Source organism: Heteronotia binoei, chromosome 4 (assembly GCF_032191835.1).
Source record: "Heteronotia binoei isolate CCM8104 ecotype False Entrance Well chromosome 4, APGP_CSIRO_Hbin_v1, whole genome shotgun sequence".
Taxonomy (NCBI): domain Eukaryota; kingdom Metazoa; phylum Chordata; class Lepidosauria; order Squamata; family Gekkonidae; genus Heteronotia; species Heteronotia binoei.
Window position 1 is genome coordinate 59,749,167 of NC_083226.1, and position 20,274 is coordinate 59,769,440.

At 39.1% G+C, this 20,274-nt stretch overlaps 1 protein-coding gene across 1 annotated transcript in view; it reads right to left on the minus strand.

The window, feature by feature from the left end:
* The window catches only part of RIC1 (RIC1 homolog, RAB6A GEF complex partner 1), a 102,202-nt gene that overhangs the window by 65,853 nt on the left and 16,075 nt on the right, over window positions 1-20,274 (minus strand). The window contains exon 3 of the mRNA XM_060237370.1: window positions 13,425-13,501. Within this exon, the coding sequence (XP_060093353.1) occupies window positions 13,425-13,501 (77 nt within the window). The remainder of the gene's footprint in view (window positions 1-13,424; window positions 13,502-20,274) is intronic.

Sequence of the window (20,274 nt, forward strand, 5' to 3'; positions counted from 1 at the left end):
CTAAACATCAAACCATAACAATAATTACAACTTTTGCCATTCAGCCATGTTTACATCATATTAATAAGAATCTTAATAATATACAAAATTTACATATTTCTCTGGTAACTTACATAAAGCACTTTGGTGAGTTTGAATAAATTCCAAGAAAGGGAACCATTTTTCAATAAAATTATTTTTATTTCCCATATCTTTGTCTTTTGATTGTTGCAGATTGCTTGCAATTTTGTCCATCGTCATAATATCCCAAATTTTTAAAAACCATTGCCTTTTAGATGGCATAGAGTTTGATTTCCACTATTGGGCTATTAAAATTTTTGCAGCCAAAAGTAGCAAAGAAGTAATTTCTGCTTTATGTTTTGGCACTTCTTCAGATTTCCAAAAGTTTAGCAGGATCGATTCAGGAGAGAATGGGATTTTATGTTTTATAGTTTGTTCAATTGTTGATAGAATTACTTTCCAAAAATTTAAAATTAAAGAACATTTCCACCAGCAATGGATGAATGAGGCCATGATATTACATCCTCTCCAACAATTTGCATTGTTCTATCTCTTTGCATGAAATACTTGTACAGGTGTCAAATACCATCTAGAAAATATTTTAAAGTTTTGTAGTCTTAGGTTCAATAAAGGAGTATGATATAATTTTGATGACCATATATTGGACCAATTTTCTGTTATTTGTTGGCCACAATCTTTATTCCAGGCTTTTTGTTGGGAGGTTTCTATGTTTAATGAATGTTGATTGAGTGCTTTGTAGATAATTGCTGTTTTCCCCTTAATTTTAGGTTCTGAATCTGTCAGTGCCTCTAAAGGCATTTAATGGTCTATTGATTTGTGATAAAATATTTGGGGTATGCGATAGGTGATGTACCTGTCCATATTGCAACCAATTAGCAACAAGGTGATATTTGCTTTCTAGATTTTTATTTGTTCTCATTACATTGTTTATATTCAAATGTTTAAATCTGTAAACTCCTTTTTGCCTCCAGTTTTGAAAATTAGCCTTAACTTTAGCAGCAGGAAACCAATCCTGACCTAAAAAGACTGTTGCAGGAGAAGGAGGAGGAGCTAGCTTAGATTTGTATTTGTCCCACACGCTCAAGGTAAGTGTTAAGAAGGGATTATGGTAAATATTGGGATTACGAGATTTAGGAAGGTTCCAAATTGTTTCATGAAGTAGGTCTGGTTCTATATACGTTTGCTCTATTTGGATCCAGTCTTTTTCTATGTTAGGTGTAGAGTATAATATAATATATTTTAATTGTGCAGCCAAGTAATATTTTTCCAGATCAGGCAGAGCAAGGCCTCCGTGGGATAAAGGTTTAGTTAGCACTGAGTAAGCAACTCTATGTTTCTTCCCTACCCAAATATAGTTTAAAATCATAGATTTCCATTTTTAAAAAATCTCAGACTTAATTAGCACAGGGAGGTTTTGAAATAAAAATATAAATTTTGGTAAAATAAAAACTTTGATTTGTTCAATTTTTTCTAGTAAATTCAGTGATAGCTTCCCCCAATCTTTGAAATTAACTGTTAATGAATTTATCAAAGGTTCAAAGTTTGCCTTGGATAAATTCTGTAAATTTAGAGGGATCATAATACCTAGATGTCTGAAGGCTGTTGATACCCATTTAAAAGGAAAGTTCCCCTTTATCTTAAGTTCCCTGTTTTCTGACAACCAAATAAGATATATTTCAGATTTATAAAATTTATTGTAAATCCTGCTACCTTCCCAAATTCTTCAATTAAATCAATCAATTTATATAGGGATGTCATTGGATTAGTACAGTAAAAAATAAGCGTCATCAGCAAATAAACTCAACTTATAAGAAACTTTTGGTGAACCAATTGCTACTCCAGTAATTTGAGAATCAGAATGTATACCTTGTGCTAATGGTTCTAACGATAAAGCAAACAAAATAGGTGACAATGGACATCCCTTGCCTAGTCCCTCTTGTCAAAGTCCAAGTTTGCAAATTACAGTTGTTTATTGAAAGATGAGCTTTAGGTTCTTTGTAAATTGCATCTATTGAATGCATAAAATTTGGGCCAAATCCCATATGTTTAAGAACTGCCTTGAGAAAGGGAATTTCTACCTTGTCAAAGGCTTTTCAGAGTCTAATGAGAGTATGATTTCCTCAACTTTGTTATTTTTGCAGTAATTAATGATGTTAAGGGATTTTCTTATGTTGTCTGTAATTGACCTTTCTGGAATAAATCCAGCTTGATCTTTATGTATATAATATGATATAATCTTACCGCTAAAATTGAAGAAAAGATTTTAAAATCATGGTTTAAAATAAAAATTGGTCTATAGGAACCTAAATTTAATTTATCTTTGTCAGGTTTAGGAAGAATAATTACTCTAGCTTCTTTCCATCAGCCTTTAAACCATCATATAGCACAAAAGCAAAGAAGTAGTTAACTGGACTAATTTTCCCTTTGAGTAGTGGCTAGCATTTCTTCTTCTTCCTATGTAATAGAAACGTTGAGATCTGCCAGTAGAGCTTTTCCTGAGATTCCGTCCGAGGCTTGAAAAAGCACGCCATTTTTGAAGATCAGAATATCTGACACCAGACTCCAGCGAAATCTAATTTTCTTTTCAAAGAGTTTGGAAGAAACAATTTTCAGTAACTGACGCTTTTTTAGAGTCTCTGGCGATAGATCTGTGAGGACAAGCACCTTCTTCCCTTTAAACGTGAAATCATTTTTTCGCGCCTCTTGCAGAACCGCGTCTCTAAACTCAGTGGAGTTAAATTGTATAAGGATATCTCTGGGTCTGTTTTTTCCAATGAGATCTTTTGACACTATTCTGTATGCTTTATTAATGGTATTTAGAGAAATACCCTCAAATTTCACAGTCTTCTCAAGCCATTCAATCATAATTTTTGTTACTGATCAATTATCTTCCGCACCCTATCTTACTTTTCCCCCCCCTTACTTTCAGATTTCGCTCGCGCCAGCGATTTTCTAACACCATAATTCTCTCCGTTGCCTTAGTTTCAAAGCTTTGAAGGGCCTTGATTTCATCTTGTGCAGCATATAACATCTCTGTGGCATTTTCAGCCACCTTAGAAGTTTCTTTCAGGTCTGTCGCAAGGGAGTCAAGTTTAATATTTACTGGTTGCAGTAAGTTGGTCATTGAGTTCGTAAAAAACATGCAAAGCTCATCTTTAAAAACAGGTAAGTCTTTTTTTGTGATAGGGGCCTTGTCATACACCACATTGGAATCAGAACGGGGAGCGTTAGTAACGGGCGCCATTTTGTTCCTTTGTGGAGAGCCCCTATCGCTCGAGGGTTTTCTGTTAGAAGTAGGGGGGAAAAGCTTTCTACCATTTTAGCTGTCTTCTTGGCTGATCTGGGATTCTTCCGTTCACTTCTCCTCATTTTTTGGAACGAATGAAGCTATTCATAGTGTCTTTATTAGAGGTATGGAGGGAGAGAGATCAGAGCTTGCTTAAAATGCGTCCGCCATGTTCAAACGATGCCCCACCCTCCCCCCTTAGACGTTTCCTTGAGCTCCGCTGTTAGAGCATCAAGTTTTATATTGAGTGGAGAGAGTAATTTAGACATAGAAGAGGTGAAAAAGTTGCACAGATCTTCTCTCAAATTTAAAAGATCCTGTTTTGTTAAGGGCGCCAAATCAGCCTCTGCATCAGAATTAGTATTACCATTTGAGTTAGGGCAGGGGGAACTGCTGCCTGGTGCCATTTTGGCTTTGTTAGAGTTGCTGGGGCCCAAGCAACGATCTGTTTCTCTTGGTGAAAAAGAAGTCTTACTGACTGATGATTTAGCAGCTAACTTGGAAGAAGATCTCAATTTTCTTCTCATACTTTTTTCACCGTTTGTAAGTGATCGCTTCACGCTATAGTAGGTATTTAGGGGAGAGTTGTTGGAGCATCTCTAAAACATGTCCGCCATAGTGAAGTGACACCCCGCCCTCCATCTCATAGTTCTTAATTATTTTAACAGTACACATGATTGTAAACAATGAATTATAATTATTTTGAGGGGGATCAAAGTTCAAATTAGAAAACATGTTTTCTAGTTTAAAAAAGAAAAATGTATTATTTCACAAAAAAGATTCATACATGGTTTGTTTGACTATGAGTCAGGCTTCGGTTCCTCTGACCCAACTTGATTTCTCCATAGCCACAGAGCAGCACAAGAAGATGTATTTCCAAGGACCACAGAGACCAAGTCAGTTCTGAACTATGCCAACAGGGAAGTGGTTCCAAGCCTCCCTCTCTGCTCTGTGTTCCTGAGAAATAAATAGTTCCAGGGGATGTTTTTTGCCCCATTGTGGAGTTGCACAGCAGTGCATTCAAAGTGCAGTTGCAGCTGCACACTGGGGCATATAACACTTGCCCATAACTGTACTGGCTTGGGAAAACAGGGGTCCCTCCTCCAATGCCATCATCCTGATCAGAGTAGGGCCCTGCAATGCTTGGTGAAGTAATTTTTTCTGTAACTGCTGAGGGGCTGCAGGGAAAATGAGTTAAGTTGGCAGAAGCCTGACCTGACCTGCAGCCAAACATACTGTACAGTTTTGTCTACAGTGTAATAGGTATGAACTTTGTAACATTATAACTGAACTCTTTTGATTTGTTAAGCATATTATAGTATATTAATTGTTCCTAAAATTATTCCCATTTTACAATAACCATATCCTTCAAAATGGGTTGTAGATGACTACAGTATATATAGGAATTGTCATTAGCATTACTAATGTTGTAGATTATCTTACATAATTTTTCATGCAATACATTTTGAGCAAAACGTTTGTCTTAAAATCATTTCATTCATTCACCAAAAATGTATTTTACAGAACTATTTTTCAAAATTTCCCCAAATTTCCCAATTGCCCCCAAACAGAACAAAACAACAAAAAGGAACACTGCAATCCTCATCAGATGTATTACAGACCACGGCATCTTCATGTACCTCCACCTCTGGCGAAAGTGTACTTAGCAAGAATTCTCTGGATAAATACTAGCTCAAATGCATTCCTAAACAGGCAGCTATGGAATGCTTACACTAAGAGATACATTTTTGTAGGATCCCTTCATTTCGATTTTCTCACCACTGGCAGCTTTGGAACACTCACACTAAAGAGATACAGCAACTGGAGCGAACATGCAAGGTGGTAAAACAATTCAGTGTTTAGATGTAGCACACATTCTCCTGAGTCTAAGTATTTCAACTGTTTTGATCTTTAAGCTATGAATACACACCTCTGACAGAAGCAGGAAGGAATGCTTTGTCTCTGTTGCCACATCAGCAGCTGCTAATGTCTATCCAAATTCTAAATTACAGCAGACATTTCTCCAAACTGTCAAAATGAAATAAGATATTCACAAAAGGCTAAGTCAGTGAACTACCACAGAACAAGTGTATTTTCAACTAAAATGTATTTTCATGTATACAGGTTTACAGGGACTTATGAAAATGATTTGCATTCTCTTAATACTTTTTGTGAAGAAATGCCTTTTTGGGGGTAGAGTTCTGATTTGAAAAAAACCTTTATTAGGAGATTTTTAAAAGTTTTTCTCTCTGGGCAGAGAACAGGCAGGAAGGGGGGGAAGTAAATTCAATAGCTTTCCAGCTTCACCTCCACTATCTCTTAGGTCCAGCTAAAGACAATAGGATGGTCCAATCTCCCCCCCCCCCCCAAAAAAGGAAAAAAATTGGAAGAATTAAGACTAAAAACTTCTGGAGACTTCAGGAAAAGCTTCTTTAACATGGCCTGTCAGGGTCAGTGAGAGGAGAAAGTGAGAAGATAAAACTCCTGTAAGCAAGGAAAAAAGAACTGTATTTTATCCTTTTCTTTTGAATCCCTTGCTCAAGATGGTACTGTGCTAAGAGTATGCTTGTGAACATTTTTAATTTAATAAATACTTTATTTTTGATCTTGGTAGTGATTCTCAGTACCACACAGACCTCCACTGTCTTCGACATGCTATCTCAAAGGAGAAAGTAGTCAGTTGGTAAGCAGCTATTCCTCCAGGGGTGCACAAAGCAGTAAACTGTCCTCATGGTGACCTGGTGCTAGAGCAGCAGAAGACACAGAGGCAAGGCCTCAGAACCTGGATGTGAAGCTGGGAGCCTTGACTAGGGAGGGGCATGAACCTTGTCACAAGCATCTCCCAGTTCATGGTTCATGAGCCTCAGTTTGTGAGATAATGTCTGCCACAAACTGCCATGTTTTTCATGGATTCTTTAGCTTTGCCACTTTTTCATCTTGATGTAAATAAATAATGAAAAGCCTTTGCACTAGCTAGATGCAAGGCTCTCCCCTCCATGGTGCTTAAGGGCAGATTCAGAAGAGTTCCCTTTGCACAGAGACTTTGTAAATGTGAGCCTGGGGAGACAGAAACTATCGAACATATGACGCTCAGATGTAAGTGGTACAATGAAGTTCAAGATGGATTAATTCAACCTCTCATAAAAGAGATGCCTGGGCAGACAGATTGCTGTAATACTGTTACCTGATGAAAACTGCTTTATTACTAAGATTGTGGCTAAATTTTGGGTAACATGTTGTTGCATTTGGAAAGTACAGCTTAATTTGTAAATCAGTTTTTAGTGGGTTTTTAAGTAAATTTCTTATATCTATTTTATATTTCATATTTGTATACTGTATACCATGCAATATTTTGTTCTGATGTCCTTTGTTGAAGTGTTAGGATTGTTCTGGCTGGATGTCGTAATAAAATTTCTTCATTCAAAGAGGCTCACAGCATCTAACCAATGAGGGGGTAGGACCAACTGCCCAGTACCCAGTTGAGGGAATTCTCTTAACGTTTTCTCTCCCAGATCCTCTTGCAAGCAAAGTTACAATATCCAACAATAAAGACACCACATTAAGTTGCATGCACCACATTAAGCCGCATGGAATGGAACTTCATCAACCTTACAAAGAAACTTGCACAGGTAGAGACTGATATTTCCTTTCTTATGAAATGAAAACATCTGGACATTATAACTAAGGCACTGAGAATTAAGAATTCTCTACAAACCACTTATCCTACAAACTACGCTGAAAAGTTATGCCTTACATTTTCTAGAAAACTACTGAAAGATCTAATTAGTGTTCTGTACCACAAACAGAAGCTAATCAAGGACAAACTCTCTGAATTGGACATTTCAACAAGGAATCAACCTACCCGGCAAAATTTCTACAAAAAGACAAGCCATCTACCACTCCCAACTGGAACTAATGAAACAACGAAAAAATAGAAAACTCTCTATTCTGCAAAATGCTAAATGCAACTACAAGGACTCCTCCAAAAATATTGTTAACCTGTCACAACACAGACTCAGCCCTTCAGAAGAGTCAGCTCTATGGGGACCTGGAAACCTTTTTCTGCTGTCTTCGCCTAAAGGAATATTTCCAACAGACACATGAATAGAACAAGGAAGAACATATCACATCTTCACAACATATCATCAAACACTCCACTGGAGAACAGTCACCATCCCTACAACCCAACAATGAACAGGACACTTGCCACATCATAGCAACAAAACAACATTACAGGGGGAAAAACTCCACATGGGCTCCACCTGAAGGTCACAATGCCACACCGGATCACTCTCTCTCTACTTTGAGTGCTTTCGCCAGAGAGTCCAAACTGATGTGATCAACAAACAACACCATGCACAGCAGAATCTCAACCACGCTGAAAGGAAGGCCATAGACAGTCTCAGGAACAATATTACTCAGGAACAATATTAATTACAATTAAAGAGGCAGACAAAGGAGGAGCTGTTGTCATCATGAACACATCAGACTACATCAAAGAGGCTCAAAGACAACTCTCAAATACTTCATGTTACAAACCATTGGACTCAGACCCCACACAGGAATATAAAAAAGAACTAAACAAGATTACAAAGGAATTACCACTGAGTATTCAGGAACAGATCCTGTCAGACACATCACAGGAACCTCGACCAGGTACTTTTTATCTTTTACCCAAAATACACAAACCAAGCAACTCGGGACGTCCCATTGTGTCAGGGATAGGCACCATCACTGAGGGGGTAGCTGAATATATGGACTCTATTCTAAGACCCTATGCCACCAGTACTCCCAGTTATGTTCGTGATACTACAGATTTTCTGAGGAAAATACAATCTTTGAACAACCTTCCAGAGAACACTATCTTAGCCACCATGGATATGAAATCTTTATATACCAACATCTCACACCAAGATGGATTACAAGCTGTAAGTAATATAATCTCTGATAAAAACACAGCTGACTTTGACACCAAACGCTGCCATTTTGTTTTCACCCATAACTACTTCAGATTTGGCAATGAACTTTTCCTACAGATCAATGGTACAGCCATGGGCACCCACATGGCCCCACAAACCATTGGACTCATCGTTGTTGGGTTGTAGGGATGGTGACTGTTCTTCAGTGGAGTGTTTGATGATATGTTGTGAAGATGTGATATGTTCTTCCTAACATGCTAACATCTTCATGGCTGACTTGGAGCAACGCTTCCTAGACTCCCATCCACTCCTACCTACCTTATACCTGCGTTACATTGATGACATTTTTATGGTCTGGACGCATGGTAAAGAATCCCTGGATACATTTCACCAGGCATTCAATGACTTCCACCCCACCATCAATCTGACAATGAACCAGTCTATGCAAGAAATACATTTTCTGGACACCACTGTTAAAATACAATATGGATGCATAGACACTACCTTATACCGGAAACCTACTGACCGACAAACATACCTGCATGCCTCCAACTACCATCCCAAACATACCAAATGATTCATTATATATGGCCAGGCTCTATGCTACAGCCGCATTTGCTCCAATCCTGCTGACAGAGATTCTCACCTGAGGGATCTACAAAAAGCCTTTTTGGAACTAAAGTACCCACCTGATGAAATCAAGAACCAGATTAACAAAGCAAGAATGATACCCAGAGAAAACCTGTTACAAGACAAACCCCAAAAAGACAATAACAGAACACCACTAGTGGTCACACACAATTCTCAACTGAAAACTGTTCAACGTATCATCAATAACTTACAACCTCTATTGAATAGTTACAGCTCTCTTTCAAAAGTACTGGGGGGTAAACCTTTTCTTGCACACAGACAGCCCCCTAATCTCAAACAACTCCTCACCCACAACAATACAACATCGCATCTAAGCATGGACACTGGTACCAGAGTTTGCAATAAACCCAAGTGCCAACTTTCTGCCACATACACCCAGACAACACAATCACTGGACCTAACAGCATTAACTACACCATCTCAGGCTCATTCACTTGCTCATCTTCCAACATTACGTATGCCATTAAATGCCAAAAATGCCCTTCAGTTCTCTATATAGAGGAAACAGGACAAACCCTCCGCCAAAGGATAAATGGACACAAATCTGACATCAGGAAATACAGAACTGAGAAACCTGTGGAGGAACATTTTAACATTCCAAAGCATTCAATGGGTGACCTCAAAGTAGCTATTTTACTGCAAAGGAACTTCAAGAACAAAATGGAGAGAGAAATTGCTGAATTACAAATTATTATGAAACTTGGAACAAACACCTCCCCAGAACTGAACAGGGATATTGTTTTTTTATCTCATTACAGATGCTAAACCCACTTTCACCAAGTATGGCGGTATATCCACAGTATTCCAGTGTATTTCTCTTTTAGGATAGTGTATCAGAATAATGCTTTTGTATTGACATACTCAAACAAGGGATATTGGCTGTTTATCTCATTACATATACTAAACCCATCTTCCACTATATTTTAATGTATTTTTTTCCTAATGGCAAACTAGAATGATGTATATCTAGGGTGCCAACAGTAGCTCTCCAGATGTTTTTTGTCTACAACTCCCATCAGCCCCAGTCATTGGCCATGCTGGCTGGGGCTGATGGGGGTTGTAGGCAAAAACATCTGGAGAGGTACTGTTGGCCACCCCTGACGTATATATTTATGTTACATGCTAAAAGATAAATCAGTTGGACAGGCATTCTCACATTCTGACATGTTACTGTTTTATGGTTTCCCACGCTAATGCAACCCAGATCAAAGGTTTTCTGAATTTGTTAATTTTACTATTCTGCTATTGGTTTTTAACTTTGTACCACTTGGCATTCCAAACCTCACCAGCTACATGTGGCTCTGCTTACTGTACCTCATTTCTCGTCTGAAGAAGTGTGCATGCACACGAAAGCTTATGTTCTGACTAAAACTAAGTTGGTCTTAAAGGTGTAATTGACTATTTTGTTCTACTACTTCAGACCAACACGGCTGCCTATTTGGATCTATCCATCCCCTCCTGAGAGGCCCAGGGAAGCAGAATTGATCTGCACATACTCCACCTCTTGCTCAGTGTGTTCATGCTGCAAAAGAGGCAGCTGACACAGGCCGCTGGCAACTGAAGCAACAAGGCATGGAACAGGTATGTTGGTGCTAAAATTCTACTCAAGAGCTGAAGTACTTTCTGTTTCAGTCTAATGCTCTATTGTTTTATTCCAAATGGTCAATTTACACCTCCACTTTTGCTTCTGTTGTCTATGTCAGGCATGATGACCCCTAAATCACCTGCTAGTGTGCAGGCCATTTCAAATTCAGGCAATTTGACATGCAAATGTCATAGCTGTGGGGTTTCTGTGGTGACTGGCCAGCTACGCTGAAGGTGGAAGGATGAATAAGGATGGTTTTCCTCCTCCAGTGAAGACAATAAGTAATACACACTAAGGCAATGAGGGAAAGAAATGATGACCGAAAAGTAACTCCACATCAAAAAAGAGGCTAAGAGGCAACTGGAACTCCTCTGAGTTCACATGCAAAGGAGGCAGAAAAAGAGCAGAAACAAGGAGGTACTCCTCTAATCAGGGCAGGGAAGGAAATGACCAAATATCCTGCCTACAGGGATTGTGGGAAAAAAGGATGTCTTCCTCTCCTCAAATGATAAGGGCTATTTAACATCTCATGTTGGAGTGCTGTGCAAAAGAAGCACACTAAATCCAAAGATGTTAATGTACATTACCACAATTTCTTGTTGATGTGGGAGCTAGAGAAATGTAAAGAACCCACTTATTAATTACAACATTGCACAAACTCACTCTCTCAGATGTTTTACAGAAAATAACTTATTGTTATTTTCTTTCACTCATGGGTCTCTGGATTGAAACCTGTGTCTGTGCCCTTATGAATTTTAAAAAATAAAATGTTTTAAATCAAAAGTACATATAGTTTACTTCTATTTATTCACTTTAATATCAAATGGCATGTCTGTTTTCCAGATGTTTATACTATGTCTTCTCTTTGCTAAGCATCAGTTTCTAATGCTATTTGGCTTCATTTTCTAAACTTTAATCAATTTTCCACCATCACATTAAAATTTAGGTTGAAGACTGAAGTGCATTCTTTGTACACATCTGACAGCAGCACTGACAATTTTTCAAGTTCCACTGTGAATTAGAAGAACACTGGAATAGTGCCACAGATAGTCTTGGCTCCATCTAAATATCAGCTGCTATTTATTCTTCAGCTCTCCTCCAAAGAATTGAGTCGAACTGTCTAAAGAAGTCAACAACCCTTAAGGCTCAACATTATTACTGCCATCAATAACTCTTTGTAACACTCCAGGAAACCAGTTTCCACATCAAATCCCTGAAGGCCTTTCCGCACAGCCAGCCAAAGTATACCACAACTGGATATCAGTTTTTATAAACCTTGTCTGCAAATGTAATAGAGCATCATCCCATCTAAAGGGACGATGTGGTTAATCATGCTGCTGTTCCTCCTACAATCCCTTTTAAAAAACATATGAGTAGATGCATGTTCTAAAGCAAGAAAGGAAGAAGCAAACAGCTTTTAAAGAAGTTAACTTTTTAAATACAGTAAAGCAAAAGATTCACAAAATGGCAGAATACTACCTCAAAGACAGCAAAGGAAAAAAGTAGATCTACTTTACCATGCTGTTGCTGTACCATAAAAGACAGCAAGGCCTCATCTAAAACTACAAACAGCAGCCATTTTAAAACCAGCCAACTGCCAGCACTTTAACCATTTCATTACGGCCTCAAAGAATCCCTCTCTCATGTTTTAACAACATTTAACGTAGTATTAGCCTATCCAAATGTAAAAGCTCAAATAAGCAATAATATATATTGCAAACAGTGTTCCCTCTAAGCTGAGTTAGCATAAGCTAGCTCACACATTTTTGTCTTAGCTCAGGAAGGATGGCCTCAGAGCACACTAATTTATGAAGTAGCTCATAATTTTAATGCCAGTAGCTCACAAAGTATAATTTTTGCTCACAAGACTGTAGCTTAGAGGGAATATTGACTGCAAATTACAAAAATGACAGAGAAAAATCAGTATATTTAATAGAAAATAATTTAAACAATCATATTTTTTTAATATTCTCTCCCATGATTAACATTAGGACACTTTTGCACCCATGGAACTATACTGCAACATCTGTTGGGTGTCTCCAATTTAAGAAGAAATCCACAAATAGAAAACAATTACTTCTCCTTATTTTATAAGGGTATTGACAGATTGCATCCACTTCATGAACTGCACACACACATTCATTTTGCTTCTCATTTCAAAGGAGAATATATTGGGTTGAATCCTGAAGAACTGGAAATGGATAAAGTCATATGAATTTTTGCTACTTTTCCTTCTTTTACTTCCCAAAGCAGGGTTGTGTTTTTGTTTTTTTGTTTGTTTTTTTTTGGGGGGGGGGGTCCTTACAATGTGGCATGAGAGCTACTACCAGAATAGGGAACTGCAAAAATCCCATCTGCCCACTTCTTGTGAGAGCTGCAGAATTCACACAGGAGGAGTTAAGCAAAAGTGACCATAAATTTTGCTCTTATTCCACCACCACTTTTGCAACATGCCAAGAAGAGATAGATCTTATCCCAACACTTCAAAACCAGAAGCTTAAGGCAATTAATACACAGCTGGTCTAAGAAAGTGATAAAACAGCAGAAGTTATAGTAAGCACTTGTATCTACTTCCTCTTTCCCAAGAAAGATTCTAACCAGGACATTGCATTCCTTCTCAAGAGCTTCAGTCAAATAGCAACATAGCTTTTTGACCCCTATAACAAAACTTAGTTGAATTTCACTAACAAGTTTGCTGCAACATACATTGCTCTAATTCTCATATGTCTTGAATTTCAGCCAATAAAACATGAGACCATCAGGGGTTATTTTGTAGAAAAATAGGTGACGGAGCTCATCCAGGGATTGTTATGCAGCTGCACCTACTATTCAATGGACAAGGAGGTGGAACTCTCAGAAGGAGGAGGTGGAACTTTCAGGTTCCTGAACCTGAAAGGAGTTTATTTCAAGCTGTTTGAGCAGAAACAATAGAAAGAAATTTAGAAAATCAAAATAGACTTACTTGGGATAAATTGGTTCATAAAGGTATTTGTCTCTCGCAGATGGAAGATTAAAAAACAAGATATATCCATTTGCAGTCTGAAAAATTAAAATATTAGCATGAGTAAGTTCTTACATGAGTTTTACTAGTGCTATTTCAAAGCATTATACATTTAATGTGAGCATGTTTCTCCGATAACGGTGTGAAGATTCTGTTTTTGTACTTGGTCTCCCACAAGTACACAAACATTTCATCCATGTAACACTGAAACACGAACATCTATTAGTTATACTGATGTATCAACCCATAGTTACTCATTATGATAACAAGTTCCAGAAGACCTCAGGGCCCCCTTTCCTTCCCCGAGTTTAAAGATTAGAGACTCCACATTCTCAATAAACCGCAGTTTAATGACATCTGAAGGGGTCAAAACAATGAACTGTTTTCTGGGAACTAGGAAGTCTCCAAGTCACAGTCAAGGCAAAGCCTTATGCTTTTCTTAGTGGGCGCTACATGATAACGCCCTATTCTGAGAGATTATGTGGTTGTGGATCCAGCTCTGTTGAAACTGTAGAACATGTGCTTTTTGTTTGCCAAAGGTATAACTACTTAAGAAAACGATTTATCGACCCATTGATTTCTGATATTTATCTGCCTGTGGCAAATAAGCTCCAACCTTTGCTTGGTGGCTTTGATCTAACCATCACAGTTTCAGTTGTAACATTTCTGCTGGGAGTGTAAGAGACAGGAGGAGGATTTTAAGAAAATGGGCAATGATGTTTTATGTTGTGCACTTTTCTGATTCTAAACGTTTATTTTGTAAATTCTGTAAAATCTATATTACTGATGAATTTTTTATTTCATTGCCATTTGACCAAATGGTCTGTGAGCAATAAACATATATGTATGTACGTATGTAAGGAAAAGCCTTACAAGGCTCAGTCCTGTAACAATAGCGCATGTTTTGTTCTTGTGTCTGAATAGAGCCGTTAAGTGTTATGCTAAAAATATAAAAGCTTGTGTGTGTGCGTGTGAGAAGTGCCATCAAGCTGCTTCCACTTGACAGTGATCCTATGAATTAACAACCTCCATAACAACCTATCTTTTACAGCCTTGCTCAGGTCTTCAAACTGAGGGCTGTGGCTTCCCTGGCTGAATCAATCCATTTCATGTAGGATCTTCTTTTCCTGCTGCCTTCAACTTTCCCTAGCATTATTGTCTTTTTAAGTGACTTCTGTCTTCTCAGAATGTGATTGCCTCAATTTAGTCATTTCAGCTTCTAGGGAGAGTTCAAGATTGATTAATCTAGAAGCCATTTATTTGTCTTTTTGCTGGTCCATAGTATCCGTAAAACCCCCAATACCACTTTCTTCCTATCAGCTTTCTTCACACATACATACCGTGTTTCCCCAAAAATAAGACCTACCCAAAAAATAAGCCCTAGCAGGATTTCTATGCATTTGTTAAATATAAGCCCTACCACGATAATAAGTCCTAGTGATGGGCGTGGCTATGCAGCGTATCTGCATAGCCACGCCATGAATTTCGGCGCGGAGTGGTAAGGAAGACTGAAATACCTTTTATCTGCTACAACTCCTTTCTCCGAGACATTCGCACTTGCGCGGGTGGCAACCACATCACTCCTTTCTCCTAGCCGATCACGCATGCGCGGGTGGTAACCGTGGTCGCAGGCATCCTATTGTGCATGCGTGAACGGCTAGGGAAAAGGAGTTCACACATCACTAGCACCAGCCCCACCAACAAAGTCGGCTCCCCCTGTCAGGTCCCGACCATCCTATGCATGCTGAGGCTTCAGGTGGAGATGGAGACATAGAGACTGGAGGTCTCTACAGTGAAAGTCTCCGTAGTGAAATGAGGAGCAGGACGCTCCGCTTTTTTACCATATTGTGTGTCCCCAGGGGGAAGAAGGAAAGCTGTGGCTATTTTACCCAGCACCAGTCCAGCAAAAGTCTGTAGGCCTCTCTCACCCTACAGAAACAACAGTAAAGGTGCTGTTCCCCAGCACCGATCAACAACAGTCTGTGGGCCTCTCTCACCCCCCACCACAAACACCAGGGGATAGGGGAAAAGCTTCAGCAAGCAGTCTGCTACTGAGCCCAGAGAGATCATTCCAGCTCCACTGTGCAGATTAGACTCAGTGCTCGCTGGATCCCCAAAAAATAATTCAGCCCTTACACATCTGCTTTGCTGGCCTATCTCTGCTTTTCCTGAGTATCTGTACCCCTAGACAAGATGAGTGCAAAAAGAAAGAGCTATTCTGTTGAGTACAAGAAAGGAATTGTCGAGGACTCCTAGGGCAAGAGTCTTACAGCTTTCTGCAAAGAGAAGAAGCTGGATATCCGAATGGTCCTAAAATGGCAGCCAGAATACGATAACCTCAGTCTACATGTGGACAGAGGAAATGCTAAGCAACGCAAGTGTGGTTCAGGTCGGCAACCTTTATTTCCTGAGCTGGAAAACATAATCTGTGAATGGATTGCTGACAGGGGAGCAAAGGCTTTGGTTGTGCGCAGGGCTGACATTCAAGCATTTGCCCTTGCAATGGCACCACAGTTCGAAATATCCCCAGAATTCAAAGCATCACAACGCTGGCTGGATGGCTTTCTTCAGCGATATGAACTGTCTCTAAGAAAATCAACAACAGTTTAAGTTGGAAGATGCAGAAGTTATTAAGCGAGCACTTGCATTCAAGTCCTTTGTTGATGGCATCGACTTTTCTAAATACCAACCTTACAACATGATTGCTATGGATGAAACTGCAGTGTTTATGGGTCAAGGAGCGCAAACAACAATTGAACAGAGGGGTGCCTCCTCAATCTACGTTCCCTCCACTGGTCATGAAAGTTCACGTCACCTGTATTTTGGCCATTTGTCTGGATGGAAAGAAAGCTACACCTCTTATCATCACTAAGGGCAAGAAAGATAAGATTGAATGTATTTCTGGCATTTATATTCTTGAAACAGAAAAAGCCTGGTGCACACAAGCAGCTATAAGGAAGTGGCTTGGTTTAATGCTGCCACTTGTTTTGCAAGGTGGCCAAAGAGGTCTGCTAGTCTGGGATTCAGCCAGCACTCACCGTGCTAAAGACATGAAGAACTTCCTTGCAGAAAGAAAAATAGATCAAATAATGATTCCCGCAGGAATGACTGCCTATCTGCAGACTCTTGACATTGCAATAAACAAGCCATTCAAAGACCATTTGTGTATGGAAATTAATGACTACATTGAAGATAGAATGACAAGAAATCGGCGTGGAAACTTTGTGAAGCCTAGCCTGCAAGAGGTCGTGATTTGGGTGAAGAATTCATGGAATAAAATCACTGACAGTGTTGTTACCAATGCACTCCAAGCAGGTTACATGGATAAGAGCTGCTCATTTAATGAGAGTTCTATTGCTCGACATGAAAGATTGGGGCCAATGGTTCTAAAGGAAATGGAATAGCAAAAAATTCAGGATGGAATTCCGGGTCTGGAGAGTTATAACGATGTTCCAGAAGAAGATGACTTAACTGTATTTGAATAAATGTAGATTGTTGTATTATACTTAATAAATATAAGACATCCCCTGAAAATAAGCCCTAGTGTGTCTTCTTGAGAAAAAATAAATAAATATGAGAAAAAATAAATATAAGACAGTGTCTTATTTTCGGAGAAACATGGCAGTAGTTTGGAATATAATGTATGAATTATCTTGATCACCAGTAACACATCCTTAATAATCTTTTCTAGCTCATTTATGGCTATCCTTTTCAATGGTAATCTCCTTCTGATTTCTAGGTCACAATCTTCATTTTTGGTTGATGATAAAGCCAATGAATAGAAAAACCTGAACAATTTCCATTTTCTCATAATCAGACTTAAAGTTGTGTAATTCCTCCAGTAGTCACTACTTCTGTCTTCTTGATGTTCAGCTGTAACACTTTCTGCTTGAGTCTTCATCAGCATTCATTTCAAGTCTCCCCTGTTTTTGACCAGTAATATACCACCTGAATATCTCAAATTCAGTCAGCTTATTATGACCCAAGATCAGATATCAACTCTCCAGGAAACATACCCTTTAGATCAGGGGTGTCAAACTCATTTGTTATGAGGGCCAAATCCGACATAGAGACATTGTCAGGCTGGGCCATACGTGTACCTATTTACGATCAGGTAGCAGAGATATAAACTTTATAAAAGACACAAACAAACATAATTAAGGATTTTAAAAACTTAAAACATGCTTAAAACATTAGTACTCATTGGTCTTACAGCTGAGTGGCGGACTGGGTCTAAAAATATTGGTTGCCAGGAGACAAAGGGGACTCACCCACAATTGTAAGGCTATCATTTAATTTGTATAAGAAATAAATAATTATTTCAAAAAATACATACGGTAAGTGGAAAAAGGTAAAATTAAAACTTTTGCAAATAAATGTGTGTGTATTAGTAATTACAGTGTACATATATTGTACATTTTACTGGCAGTATACAGTAGATATTAAATGTAAATACAGATTGCATTTTCTCCAGGGGAGCTGATCTCTACCAGCTGGAGATCAGTTCTAAAAGTGGGAGATCCCCAGGCCCCACCAGGGTGCTGGCAACCCTAAATACAATGTAAATTTTAGTTGCATTACAGTAATAATATTGGAACTTCTATTTAAGGGGGCTCACTTTATCAGGGGCCCACTTGCCATTGGGCAAGCTGACACCCTGGCCAGTCTGCCACTGCTTTCTATGTATTTCTCCCATGGGATCCAGCAAACTGAGCAAAGGAAGCTCTGTCTCTTTTGTTCCTTCCCCAGGGAACCAGGAGAGGGAGGCACCTCAGTCAATAGAAGGAAGAGAGGCTTGGCACAGTAGCTCTGCTGTGCTGTTGAAAGAGCCTGACAAAACAAGCTTTCCCTCCCACTTTACTCCCCAAGGGAGGAACTTCAGCCAATGGAGAAAATAGAGGTTTTGCTCTGCAGCTCCTGAGTGAATGAACAAGCCTGGCAAAGCAACCTGTGATGCAGAAGCAAGCAAGAGAGAGGAGAAGCAAGCAGATGAAAGCCAGTTGACTGGGGGCCTGATAGGAGCCCTGCTTTAGATACATATCTCAAATACACTTTGTAATATACATTGGTTCAATAAAATCTGTTAAAAAATAACATTTTCTTCTAACTGACCATGCCAAAGGCACAGAATCTGGCTACTTTAAATGTAATTTCCTTGCATCAATCACTGAGCAGGAGAGAAATATAAAATTGGTTAGATCTACCTAAATAATTGGACGTAATTGGATTAATATACATATTCCAAATGTTCTGGTAAAACCAGCAATAAAAGAGGATATGCTCAGTTGTCTCTACCATACCCAGCTGGCATGGGCAGAGATGTTTCTCAGATTGTTAATACTCTTTTCACTCCACCTTCATCTAAATTTAATCCAGCTCTACCTATTATACGTTCTATATGTATTTATAGATTGAACAGATAGGGAGATAGACTGCATCCCTGTCTGACACCTTTACTGATTGGAAACCAACTTACCTGGTAAAATCTACAGACTGCTATATTTGCAGTAAGGAATAATTATGATCAAGAACTACCATTTGCTTATTTGCAACAGGTGTCCTTCAAGAGATAATCTGTTTAGTTTTTATAGAAAAAGCCCAGCAGGAAATCATTTGCATATCAGGCTACACACCCTGATGCCAAGCCAGCCAGAACTTCATTATTGTGCATTCCTGTTGGAAAAAAGCCCTGCTTAAGATCCTACCATCATACCAAACCTTTAATGGCATAACAGTTGCAAATAAAAATAAAAATACGCAAGCATGTAGGATCCCTCCCCCCGCAGCAAACAAGCTCACATGATAGTCACCACTCCTATTCCAGGGCTGGTACACATACAAAATCTCCCTCATTTTCACACAACATGCTTCTTATGTGTGAGAGAAATTGTGAAAGCAAGAAAATGAGAAAGCAAGAATTGTCCAGTTGCCTGGAAAATTGAGTGGGTGGAATGCTGAAGCTACACTGTGCAGGAATACAGGCTTTGGGATGGGGATGGCAGGGGAGAAGGTTACAGAACTTTGTTGGCTGCCTTATGCAGTAATACGAAAGACAAGAGTCAAGCAACTTTTCCTTCAGCTGTGCTGGCAAAATTTCCTTTTAGGATTTTGGGGTAGGCATGAAGGGGAATGTGAAAGAGAGCAAGCACATGCTACTTCCACAGTGGTGATGCTCTGGCTGTTGCCTCGCTTCTGGCAGCAGCAGAGTCCCAATGTTTCAAAAGTCAGAATGGTGTCTCTTATTATGATCATCCCTGTTCTCTCCTGCAGGATGTGGCTTGCTTCTGTAGATATAAAATATGCTTACTTTAGATGCTGGGAATAAACAGTCAAGTACAAGCAAGAGACTTGCAAGGACTTGCGGGGTGCATCTCATTTCCCTCTTCCCCACTGTTCTCTCTTTCCCTTTCTAGAAAGCCCCCATATCATCTTTCCTTCCCATATTGCTACCTCTGGGTGAAGCCAGCACCAGAAATAATTCTTAAACTTAGCTTTAGAAGTTTTCAAATAATACTGTAAGTATATGTAAACCAGTGGGGTTTTTTTAGAAGGAACACGCAAGAATGTTGTTATAGCTGGCTCGGCATCAGGGAATTTGGTCTAATATGCAAACGAATTCCTGCTGGGCCTTTTCTATATAAACAACAGCCCTGTGTGAAACAATGGTGATGTCAGGGGATGTGGCCTATATGCAAATGAGTTTTACTGGGCTATTTCTACCCCCCCCCCAACAAAAAAGCCCTGCTTTAGGACTATCCCTATTTTCATCTGGGAGAAACAGAATGTACTGAGATCTGAATATAAGTTCAAG